Raw genomic sequence first — 12,644 nt, 5'->3', positions numbered from 1 at the left:
CAAAGACCTAATTTCCAGAACTTTCAACTGCGTTGAAAAAATGGATATCTCAAAATTTTGATTGGATGTGTTTGGGAAAATGGTGGGCGCGAGAGGGGCGTTAGTCGCTATTCAATCACTTTCAACTATTGAAAAAGGCACTAGCCCTTTCAATTTCCAATTGAAAGAGTCCTTTTGACGTTTCTACGACAGCGCTTTCAATAAAACTTTATATGCCCCCAGGGCATAACTTACAACCCCTGCCCTGAGGGCTGTGGGGGGAGGAATTTTGATTGGATGTGTTTGGGGGAATAATCGGCGTGGGGGGGGGGGCTAGTTGCCATACAATTACTTTCGACTATGAAAAAGGGTACTAGCCCTTTGGATTTCCAATCGAATGAGCCTTTCTTGAAGATTCTATGACAACGCCTTCTATAAAAACCTTATATACCCCCAGGTCATAACTTAAAACCCTTGCCCCGAGGGTTGTAGGGGAGTTTCCTCCTCAAAAATATATTTTCTATCTGGAAATCAACTACGCTGGACAAAATGGCCATCTCAAAATTTTGATTGGATGTGTTTGGGGGAATGATGGGCGCGGGGGGGGGGGGCTAGTTCCCCCTCCCCCAATTACTTCCGACTATTAAAACGGGCACTAGCCCTATGAATTTCCAATCGAATGAGACTTTTTTGAAGTTTCTACGACCACGCCTTCTATAAAAACCTTATATACCCCCAAGGCATAACTTAAAACCCTTGCCCCGAGGGTTTTGGGGGAGTGTCCTCCTCAAAAAGATATTTTATATCTGAAAATCAACTACGCTGAACAAAATTGCTATATCAAAATTTTGATTGGATCTGTTTGGGGGAATGGTGGGCGTGGGGGGGGGGCTAGTTGCCCTTCAATCACTTTCGACTATTAAAAATTGCACTAGCCCTTTGAATTTCCAATCGAATGAGCCTTTTTTGAAGCTTCTGCGACAACACCTTCTATAAAAACCTTATATGCCCCCAGGGCATAACTTAAAACCCTTGCCCCGGGAGTTGTGGGGGAGTGTCCTCCTCAAAAAGATATTTTCTATCTGGAAATCAACTACGCTTAACAAAATGGCTATCTCAAAATTTTGATTAGATGTCTGGGGAGGAAGGATGGGCGTGGGGGGGCCTAGTTGCCCTCCAATCACTTTTGACTATTAAAAGGGCACTAGCCACTCCAATTTCCAATCGAATGAGCCCTTTTCGAAGTTTCTACAACGACTTCTTCGATACGAAATGCCTGGGTATGGAGAAAAAAAAACAACACATTGTACCCACATCGTTCTTTACTTAGGCAGCGCTAGTGCGCTGCCTATGATAAACTTGCTTACTAAGAAATAAAAAATAAACTGCATATAAATACACACCAATTAAGAAAACGACTGTAAACTTTAAAAGATGATAGCTTAAGCACAACTCAAATGTACAGAAGCTTTTACCCCAGAGTTTGCTCTGCCCCTAAATTTTACGGTTTTCGCAAAACCCATCTATCTTCTCTAGTTTCGATGCAGTTTCCTCATAAACCTCTTATGATTTTAATAAATATGATTAGGCTTTGCAAACAAAAATAGATGATAATTCTGATTGACAGATTATAAGAATTTATAAATGTATATAATGAGCCTTGTTCACCTCTGCAACACATTTTTCTTGTATCAGAGACAGATTTTTCCTTCAAACTATGGGTTCATTTGTTGTTGTTTTTTCTTCTTCTTTTTTTGTTCGTTTTTTTTAATTTTCTGCCCGTATATTATTAGAACACATTGCATAGAGAATTTGATCTTTCTTATTTACCAAACATTAATGACATGTCCATTCAAATAACAATTTGAAAAGTCACTAATTTTGGCTTTTTTCGTTCCAGAAGAGGGGTCTTGGAACACTACAGTTGGATCTGCTGAGAATCTCATCTTCATCAATCATGTCGTCATAAGGTTGAACCCCTTCGCTCTCCATGTCTAATTTAACCTGCAAAAGAAATAGTTTTTTTTATACCTTGAAAAGAGAAAATGAGAGATGTAATAATAGACTTTCAAGTTAGTTTTCTCTTTATACCTTAGAATTAAAAACCAGCACGGTTCATTTGCATGTAATTCCTACAAATTTAGGGGCTGGTCATTAAAAAGAATCAATAGTTATCAGCAATAAAGGTAAGGTCTAAAACAAACTTTTTAGTGAATTAAGTTAAGATGAATAATTTGTAAGTTCTTTGCATATTTTTTTATCATTCTGTTATTTTACTTTCTTTTTTTTTTCACATCAAATCACATACGCCTACTGTCCGAAGTTTACAACTTCCCCCCAGACTCCTCCCCAGCAGAAAGTTACTATCTTGAAATTCCTTTCAAAACTAAGATAGGCCTACATAATTCAAGTATCCATAGAAACAAATCAGTTTTCTTTAGTATACCTAGTTTTCTTTAGGATTCAAAGTTTTGACGCTTCAAAGCCCAAGAATTATTGCCACTCTGTTTTTGCAAGAGGTTCGGGTAAATCTCCAAAACTTCAAGGATATTAGGGCCTATTTGGTCTATTGGTAAATCCTGGCCTAGTTTCACAGCAATTTTCATTTTATTTTCAATGTTGTAATAACCACAAAAGAAAATATTTGTAATATAATTCGTCTTAGTAAAGGGTCAAATACGTAGTAGGCCTTATGCTTTTACCGTTTGGTAACGAGGAGTGGCCCAACCTATATATTAAAAAAGTATTTGTAATATAATTTGCTTTACTAAAGCACCAAACATGCAGTATGCCTTTTGCTTTTACCGTTAGGGATACGGGTAGTAGCCAAACTCTTATTTCTAGTGAAGAATATAGGTGTCTTGAACATTTTTGGATGGAGCTAATAAAATTAAATGAATTCCTATAATTTTTGGAAGAAAATAGTAGTATATTAGGTAGTACCTACCTGGCCCCTCTACACCTTTGATAGGGAGTAAGTAGTCTCTAAGTGCCTCAACGCGTTACTTTTTAACGCGTGTACCAAGAGACCAAGCTTCGCTCGGCCTCTTGTACTCAGTACGTGGCAGGATTGCACATATGTGATTCATGCTGTCGCTTTTCACTTTTCTTAGATTATTATGAACTTTTAGTCCAGCTTTTTCCCAAGCTTTTAATTATGCTTAAATTAACTTGTAACATAGATCAGTTTTTCATTTGCAATTTGCTGTGATTATAGCTCGCTACTCATCCTTTTTGTTTACGATTCGATAGGATCCATACTGTCGCTTGTGTTTTAAACATAGATTTTTTTGTGCTTGATTTTCTTAAATAATTAATTCAGAAAATTTTTGAATGGCTTTTGTTTTATCTGTTTGGGTTCACTCATTATCTTGTATAATTTTTTATGACACTGTAATTTTTATTTGTCTTCCAACCCCAGATTTCTTTGTATACAATTTTCGTTTGTTTCGCTGTCGCTTGTTTCATACCTTTCGCTTTAGCTGTTTTGAGTCACTCGTCATCTTGTATAATTTTAAATTCGTCTGCTTCCTATACGAAGGATAATGCTTGTTGCCACACGTATTCTTACCGTTGATTTTGTTGTGCTTCATTTTCTTCCTTCATTACCTCAGACATTTTCCCATGCCTTTTGCTTTTTGTGTTCGGATTCATTCCTTGTTGGGCTTCATTTTCATTCATCATCTTGTGTAATCTCAAATGACGTTTTAATTTGATTTGTCTTCTAATCGCAACTGTTGTGTAACATTTTCTTTTGTCTCACTGTCACTTGTTCTGTACCTTCTGATTTAGGTGTTAGGAGTCATGCGTCGTCTTTCATAATTTCACATGCGTCTGTTACCTATTCGACTTATCATACTCGCTGTCACATGTTTTGTCTACGGGGCAACGTGATCCTCACTGTCGCTTGTCTTCTAAACACAGATTTCGTTGTCCGTTATTTCAATTTTTGATTCGTTGCGATGCTTCTTGTTGCTTGTCCTCTAACCATAGGTTTCGTTTTGGTTCATTTTTGTTAATCATTAAGTCACACATTTTTTCCATGTCTTTTGCTTGAGCTATTCGGAGTCAATCATCATCTTGTATGGCTTTGCACTGCTACTTCTCTTCTAACCGCAAATTCCGTTTGCTTGTCATTTTTTTTTATGCTTATTCAATATGATCCTCGCTGTCACTTGTCTCCCAACCCCAGTTTTGGTTGTGATAAATCTTTGTTCATTCTTACCTCACATTTTTCCCAAAGCCTTGTGCTTCATCTGTCCGGATAAAGAGAGTGACTACCAAACTCGTTGTGAACCATTTTTGGCCGCAATTTGTTGTGATACTCGTTGTCACAAGTCTTCTAATCCCATAGTTCATTGTGCATTAATTTTGTTTGGGATTTGTTGTGATTCTCTCTGTTTCTTCTCTTCTAACAACAGTTTTAGTTGCGTGTAATTTTCATTTTTGATTCGATGTCATCCTCGCTGCCATTTGTCTTCTTGACCAAAAATTTCGTTGTCCCTCATTTTCATTTGTGATTCATTGCGATGCTTGTTGTCACATATCTTCTAACCGCACAAATCAGTGTGTTTCATTTTCATTCATCATTACCTCATACATTGTTTCCACGCCTTCTGCTTTAGCTGACTTTATTTTCGTTCATCATTGCCTCAGAAATTTTGCGTACCTTTTGATCTAGCTGTTTGGATTCATTCATCAACTTGTTTTATTTCGCCTGACATCATAGATACCAAGAAAAGTTCTCTTCCAGTTTTTCCCCAGTAAGTATATTTTGTCTTTAATTATGTTGCTATGTAATTCAGCAGCAACCAGGATTCTATTGAACCTTCTATTGCACATACCCACTGAAATATCTAAATTACGCAGCAGCATAATTATCGTACTATTTTTTTAGTTTTAAGTCATAGAAATTAAGAATTTAAGTCATTAAATTAAGAATTTTGGCGTGAATTCAATTCCTCCTTCCTCTTTCTTCTTCACAGAAAAATAGTTTTATAATATTTATATTCTCCTGGAAGGTGGTAAGCAATCTCAGCATTAATTTCACTTGCTTGTTTTTGAGGCAGCGCTAGAATAACACATTATTTCATTACGTTGTAAATTTGATTTGTCTTCTAACCGCAGATTTTGTTTTGCAACATTTTCGTATGCGATTCTATGTGATTACTGCTTTCACTTGTTCCATGCTTTTTGGTTTACCTGTCCCGAGTGATTCATCATCCTGTATAGTTTTGCATGCATCATAGATACCAAAAATGGTTCTATCACCCCTGGGAAAAAATGATGTAAGTTGCCCTTTAAATGCATATGACCGTGATATCATTCACATGAACAAATTTTTTCAAGAATTAATGCTCTAAACGAATTTTCCTAAAGTCGTGACCTATCCATATCATTTTTTCAGGCCAGAAGTGTTAGTGTGCCAATTTTCAGTAAATATTATGGAGCCGTTTCAAGAAAAATATATGTACTTCCATGCATGGAAGAATACACATGTGTTGATTGCTTAAAGAGAGTTGATATATAAAAGCAAATGGCACTTTACTGAATTATTGGCTACTTTACAATTTATAATTTTGAAACATAGAATCATCGGCAGCGCAATAGCGCAGCCTACGTAAAGAGCAATATAGGAAGAATGTATTATTCATTTATTTTTATTTTTTCTACCAATGTACTTTATATAGAAGGAGTTGTTACACAGAAGGAAATGTTACACAACAGTGTTCGATTAGAAGACAAATCAAATTAAAACGTTATTTGAGATTACACAAGATGATGAATGAAAATGAAGCCCAACAAGGAATGAATCCGAACACATAAAGCAAAAGGCATGGGAAAATGTCTGAGGTAATGAAGGAAGAAAATGAAGCACAACAAAATCAACGGTAAGAATACGTGTGGCAACAAGCATGATCCTTCGTATAGGAAGCTGACGAATTTAAAATTATACAAGATGACGAGTGACTCCAAACAGCTAAAGCGAAAGGTATGAAACAAGCGACAGCGAAACAAACGAAAATTGTATACAAAGAAATCTGGGGTTGGAAGACAAATAAAAATTACAGTGTCATAAAAAATTATACAAGTTAATGATTTAATCCAAACAGATAAATAAAAAGGAATTAAAAAAATTTCTGAAGTAATTATTTAATAAAATAAAGCAAAAAAAAATCTTTGGTTAAAAGACAAGCGACAGTATGGATCCTATCGAATCGTAAACAAAAAGGATGAGTAGCGAGCTATAATCACAGCAAATTGCAAATGAAAAACTGATCTATGTTACAAGTTATTTAAGCATAATTAAATGCTTGGGAAAAAGCTGGACTAAAAGTTCATAATAATCTAAGAAAAGTGAAAAGCGACAGCATGAATCACATATGTGCAATCCTGCCACGTACTGAGTAAAAGAGGCCGAGCGAAGCTTGGTCTCTTGGTACACGCGTTAAAAAGTAACGCGTTGAAAAGTAACATATACATTTAAAGATCACATATACATTTAAAGATCACATGAATCACATATGTGCAATCCTGCCACGTACTGAGTACAAGAGGCCAAGCGAAGCTTGGTCTCTTGGTACACGCGTTAAAAAGTAACGCGTTGAAAAGTAACATATACATCTAAAGATCACATATACATTTAAAGATCACATGAATCACATATGTGCAATCCTGCCACGTACTGAGTACAAGAGGCCGAGCGAAGCTTGGTCTCTTGGTACACGCGTTAAAAAGCAACGCGTTGAAAAGTAACATATACATTTAAAGATCACATATACATTTAAAGATCACATGAATCACGTATGTGCAATCCTGCCACGTACTGAGCACAAGAGGCAGAGCGAAGCTTGGTCTCTTGGTTCACGCGTTGAAAAGCACGCGTTGAAAAGTAACATATACATTTAAAGGGGCCTAAGACATGAATATAGTTCCATGTTGCATTTCAGACCGGTCTCTTCGATTGAATCAGATATTATTTTTCGTTTTTTTATACCTTTTCAGCCTCTCTCATTACACGGAGAAAATTGTCGCCTGCCAGTTTAGCTAATTCCTCTTCTGTCCATCCACGTACAGATAGTTCTGCAAAAAGTGACGGATATTTTGAAACATCTTCAAGTCCAATAGGTGCACTAGAAAAAAGTTTGTTTTTATATTTTAACGTCAAATTTTACAAACAAGTTCAGAGACCACAGCTGCTGGATGTAAAAGTGACATAAAAGGAAAGACGTAAACAAAAAATGGGAAAAATGTAAACTTGGAATAAAAATTTAAAGAAGCGTAAAGATATTGACAAATACCCTAGCTATGTCAGTCCTGTGTAGAAGGAAACACGCAGCAAAAGAAAAACATAGCACAATTTGAAGATATCAAAAATATAGCAAAAAGCAGGAAAAAAATGGGAAAAGCCCTTGTTTAAAGCTTCTTAATTCGTCGTGACATCATTTTGAAAATCATTTTCAGTGGATACCAAAAACAAATTAAGTACAACTTTCTGAATCAAATTACGTCATATTAAGAATTCAAACCGTTTATATTTTTGAACCTGAATTTCACTTCAATAAAATTGAAGCTTGAGCTTTGACAAGTGATAACACATCCATATAATATTGAGACCCAAGTAGAAAATCTGAATTTGTGTTTAAAATAAATTTTCTACTGACATAAAAGAGTTCCCTCAACGTGACTAAAACGGCAAAACTTGCAAACTTATTATTCTGTAAAAAGTAATTATTATTCTGTAATGCAAGCATCAACATCAATTTTTTATTCAGCAAATTTTGTTTTTATAAGTCAGCTTAAACTGTCAAACTATTGAAAAGTTTTGGATCAAATATAGTAAGTACAGAACCTGACTAAAATGCTTACATGGATACACCGTCATAATCGCCACCAATACCAATAAAATCCACTCCAATGAGGTTTTTTATGTACTCGATGTGTGCTGAAAAAAGAAAACAGACATCAAAATAAATAAAAATAGGTTACAAAGGGTTTTATATTTCTTCCTCAGGTTGTGTTGGAGGAACATTCTTCTGTGTCTGATATATAGCAATATTATTAAAATTTTATTTTCCAGGTGAGAAAGACTATTGTCCCTCATAATATGTGCCGACACATTTTTTTTCTCCTAAAGTATATCAAAGTTGCTGGCATTCTGGTTTCAGGCTGTATGCTTGTAGTTCATTATGAGTTATTCTTGAATCCAATTTTTTTTTGTTTTTCCTTTTAATTGCAACCGAAAAATGCAGTCAACCATAGATTTGGAAATTTTAGAAAACAGTTGATGAATTTAAGAGAAACAGCAAAGTGTCTTAAGTTAAATAACTGAAACAAATCTTTTCTTAACTTCAAAAGGGAGAATTCCTCCCCCCCCCCACCGCTAAAAAACAAAAACAAAATGTAACATGTATGACATAAAAATGATCGGTATGGCAATACCAAATAACTGAACGATCAGACAAACAAAATATACAAACACAATTTTGTCTCCCGAGAAAAAAGGTAGCACATTGGATGGATAGAACTTCTTAGACTTAAGCAAACACTATGCAAAACTTCAAACTAGCCTTGAACTCGTGAAGATCAACTATAACAGCTGAATTCACGGTTTCCACGTGCATCTTATCAAATGAGCCTCTGAATTTTGTGACTCGAAAGAATAATGAATCACTCTTAATGTGTTTGACTTACCTATAACGTCGTCCATTGTGGCGGTTGAAGCGCATGCCGAAAAGCCAGGATAAAAAACAACCATAACTATTCCTTGGTTTTGAGCCTAAGAAACGTAAAATTTTTTATTCAGCATATTATTGAAAAAACGTAATCGACTATTTTGCCCTAAGTGATACTAAAGTTTGCGGCAGTTTACCGATCCATTCATGGTAACAATTGATAAGGGAAGAACAACCCTGGCTAATAGCAAGAATTCGAAAATCTTTTATTTAGTGACGTGCGAGAGCAGTTTTGTCGTATCTAGATGTTCAATCATTGCTCAAAATGATTTTGAGAAAACGATTTTGAAAATTTCTGGTATTTTCAGTCTCCCAGATGTACTGGTCAGCAATGCTCTATGGACGAAGAAAATGGAAAAATATAGGGAGAAACATTCCGCTCTTGGGAAGCTATTGTTTTATAAGTATGGCCGTATTTCACGATCGAAATACAGGAACAATATTTTTACCCTATACTTTTTATTTGAAATGGTTCGAAATGGTACTACAAAGTAGTCTCAAATTACCAGCATGTAGTCAAGTTTATACACGAAAAAACAAATTGTGTTGGTCTCATTACTTATTTCTAGTTAAACTACATTATGTGTGGTAATTTTCAGGTTCAGAAAAGAGTACATACATGAACAAATAGAAAATGAAACTGAATTTCTTTCATTTCTTGTTCCCTTTCAATCTTTAGCAGTCTAATTTCGGTCTCTTTGCTGCATCTTCTTTGATGCAATAAATTTTAGGAGCTGCTCGGTTCTTGGTAACTTCTTATTCTTGGTAGCTCAATTCTTGATATAATGTCACTAAAGTAAGCAGCGTGCTCGGCAAACTGAAACTCAAGCATTGATTATGAGATCCATCTTTTTATGTGGGAATTTGTTTTCATTATGTGTAGCCCCACAAAGAATTTTTTCTTTGGCAAAGCAAGCTTCTCATGAACCTCAATTGAAAATGTGCTCGCCTGTTATTTTAATCTACTTTTTATAGCTCTAGTGGATCCCTAGACATTTTGTGTTTAGCTTCCACGCAAATTAGAACAAACAACAATTGGACCAAATACGAATTTTCCAACGTTACATAGGAAGTGCTTCTGACAAATTCTGAATGGGGTCATCCTGTTCTATCGGCTCTTCTGAGAGAAACACTATAATAGCAAAAGAGTAATATCATTCGATTCCCCAATCAATGATACTTTCAATGTAAAGGTCACTACCATGACAATAATTTAGTGATCGCTATATTTTGATATAATGTTTATTGGGGGTGATTGAATGGTACTGCTCTTTTGCTATTGTAGTGTATCCTTGGGAAGATGCAATGGTCCATAGACCAGAATTTTACATTTGAAGGAAGGGTACTTCCCTGCACCCTTTCATTTGAAGCAATATATAAGAATGCATATGGGTACTGAGGACATAACATTACTTCTCTTATTGGAGAAATCGTTATTTTTAACGTAATAAGTTCAATTTTCGATAAGTGCGAGATTAATACTTTTATTGTGGCTATTTCTTATTTGAAAGCTGCTATTTTTTCTAACAAATTCCGCCTTTCTGGAATCATATATTTGTAACAACTGTTTTTCAGTTAGAATTACGATCACATTTCAGAGTTTTCAAAAAAAACCTTACAAAGAAAATTTTTCAAAAATGTGATACGTTAAACCAAGCTATGCTTACCAAACGAAATAATACGTCATCTGGAACGTTCCGTGGATGATCACAAATGGACCTTGCCCCAGAATGAGAAAAAATTACAGGCGAACGGGAAACAGTCAAGGCGTCGTGCATGGTTGTTGATGAAACATGGCTCAAGTCAATTAGCATACCAAGACGATTCATCTCTCGTACAATATCCTAAATTGGAAATTGTAAGCAAAGAATGAACAAACCAAAGGTCAACTTACGGAAGTGCGAAGGTCTTCCAGGACAAAATTAGACGTATGAAAAGTCAGCTTTGCATGATGGATTGGCACGTATTTTCAAAGGAAAAAAAAGAAAATTATAATTCGTGTCCTTTGAAAAATTTAAACGGTTTGGCAACAATATTCTTTTTCTATACAATCTCATGATCAGTGGGTAATAATTATACCATGACACCGATATCTAGCTAAGTATGCGTGTGGATCGGACTTAATAGATTCAAGAACAACTGTCTTGTATGCAACATTGGCATCAATCTTGGCATCAACTTTGCTGATAACAAAACCTACTCATTTATTCGTGAAAAATTACACGGTCACCCCTGATTGACAATATTATAAGTTGCCCATGGCATTTTCGGGGTCAAATGGTTAGGATGGTTGAGGGCTATTTGCCTCAAGATATGCCGTGCTGGGCTCATCCTAGGTATCAGCAGACATGAACGACACAGCAAAAATTGGGTGAAGTTTTAAGAAGGGTGCTTTGATTCTCGGATCGTCCGTGATTGAATGTCTTTGGTTCACAGCACTGATGGGGTTCTCGTGAGGAGACACTTATGTGGCAACCGGCATGGTAAGACCTTCCCACGAATCTTTATTTGCATAATAAATACGTTACGAGTCTAAATTATGGTTTTAATATTCAATATACCAATACCACTCCTATTAGCCTAAATCTTATTGATTTAATCAATAAGATTAATTTTCAGTATTATGCACCAGCGAATAAAATACAACTTTTTTCTATATCAAAAGAGATATTGGTTTCATGGCAGGTGGCATGCGTAAATTTCAAATATAACTTCATAAAGGTGAACTAGGCCTCCGGTCTTGGGGACACAGGAAGTTACGAGGCAATGATGAATCTTGAGTCGTAGTTGTAGAATAGTACGAGTGACAATGTCTGTCAGATAAGGTTGAACCCTCTAAAAGCGGAACGAACTTCCTGGTTGCTAATTCTTAAAAATTTAATTCTAATCCGTGGCTGCTCTAATGGATAGCCTACTGATGAAAAAAATGTAGCCTTTCCCCCGCAGAAGTTAGATCTAGCACGGATAATTGATATCACAAATATAGCTATTGACAGTCGCCAGTCTTGTTGAATTAATTCCACCAGCCTGTATGGTAATTAGATTGATAAAACGAACTTTAGATACCTCCTCTCCCCCTGCTTGACAGGTTTTGAATATGCTGCAGACCATAAAAAGGCCTAACTCTTCCTTGTCACTTTATTTTGCCTTCATTGGTAGATATGATTATGACAATGATTTGGGAATGCCTCACTTCTCCACCACAGAATTTGAGTGGCTGAGTCAAACTTGGACTTTGAAAAAGGAAAGCTAAGATATTTCTTAAATCTCATCTATTTACTTGACACCCAAAACCTGAGGGTAGATACTCTGATGAATAAAATTTAGATACAACCTCCTCCGACACACAGAGAGGTCTGACTGGTCTCAGGCCATTAAAAAGGTATAATAGGACGTTAGCTGCTACCTCTCATTAAGTTTGATTGAAGTTGGCCAGCCCAGTGGAGCATATGTACCAATTATAATAATTTGCCCTTCTCCTTTTCCGTATCCCTGAGAGGCCTACTGATTCCAAAATCCACAAAAGGATACGGAAGACAATAGCTCTTTTCTCCCACGAAATGTTATTCATTTTGTTCTAGCAATCCACCTCAATGGATGATATAAGGAAACCCTTTACACTCATTCAATGGTGATAAGAAAGTAGAGAATCCTTTCCTCGTAAGGGATGGATCAGTTAAGGACCTTGTAAAGGTAGTACTAGAATGACCAGCCTACTTTTACTTTCCACCCAGCTTTGCTGAGATCCATCAACTCATTCTAATATATGTCCTGAACACCTAAATTTGTTAACCCCTTTCCCTCTGTTGAAGTTACATTGTGCACTCGAAAAACGCAAAACTAGGATACTAATTCTTACTATTATATAAAGCTTAAAAAATATATGCAATACAGCAAAAACATACTGGGAAGAAACCGAAACAAATATCA

General features: G+C 35.9%; 1 protein-coding gene across 1 annotated transcript in view; it reads right to left on the bottom strand.

Moving 5' to 3' along the window:
* Positions 1 to 1,783: 1,783 nt before the first annotated feature.
* LOC148944500 (dipeptidase 1-like) overlaps positions 1,784 to 12,644 on the bottom strand; it is an 82,654-nt gene continuing 71,793 nt past the window's right edge. The window contains exons 5-9 of the mRNA XM_089099803.1: positions 10,382 to 10,558; positions 8,674 to 8,758; positions 7,849 to 7,924; positions 6,977 to 7,112; positions 1,784 to 1,983 (exon numbers count right to left, since the gene is read on the bottom strand). Coding sequence (XP_088955929.1) covers positions 1,855 to 1,983; positions 6,977 to 7,112; positions 7,849 to 7,924; positions 8,674 to 8,758; positions 10,382 to 10,558 — 603 coding nt within the window. The 3' untranslated portion in view covers positions 1,784 to 1,854. The remainder of the gene's footprint in view (positions 1,984 to 6,976; positions 7,113 to 7,848; positions 7,925 to 8,673; positions 8,759 to 10,381; positions 10,559 to 12,644) is intronic.

This window comes from Artemia sp. Qi Xiang Cuo, chromosome 14 (genome assembly GCF_049724085.1).
Source record: "Artemia sp. Qi Xiang Cuo chromosome 14, ASM4972408v1, whole genome shotgun sequence".
Taxonomy (NCBI): domain Eukaryota; kingdom Metazoa; phylum Arthropoda; class Branchiopoda; order Anostraca; family Artemiidae; genus Artemia; species Artemia sp. Qi Xiang Cuo.
Note: the sequence above shows the minus strand (reverse complement) of the source record. Positions and strands in the feature narration are given on the sequence as shown.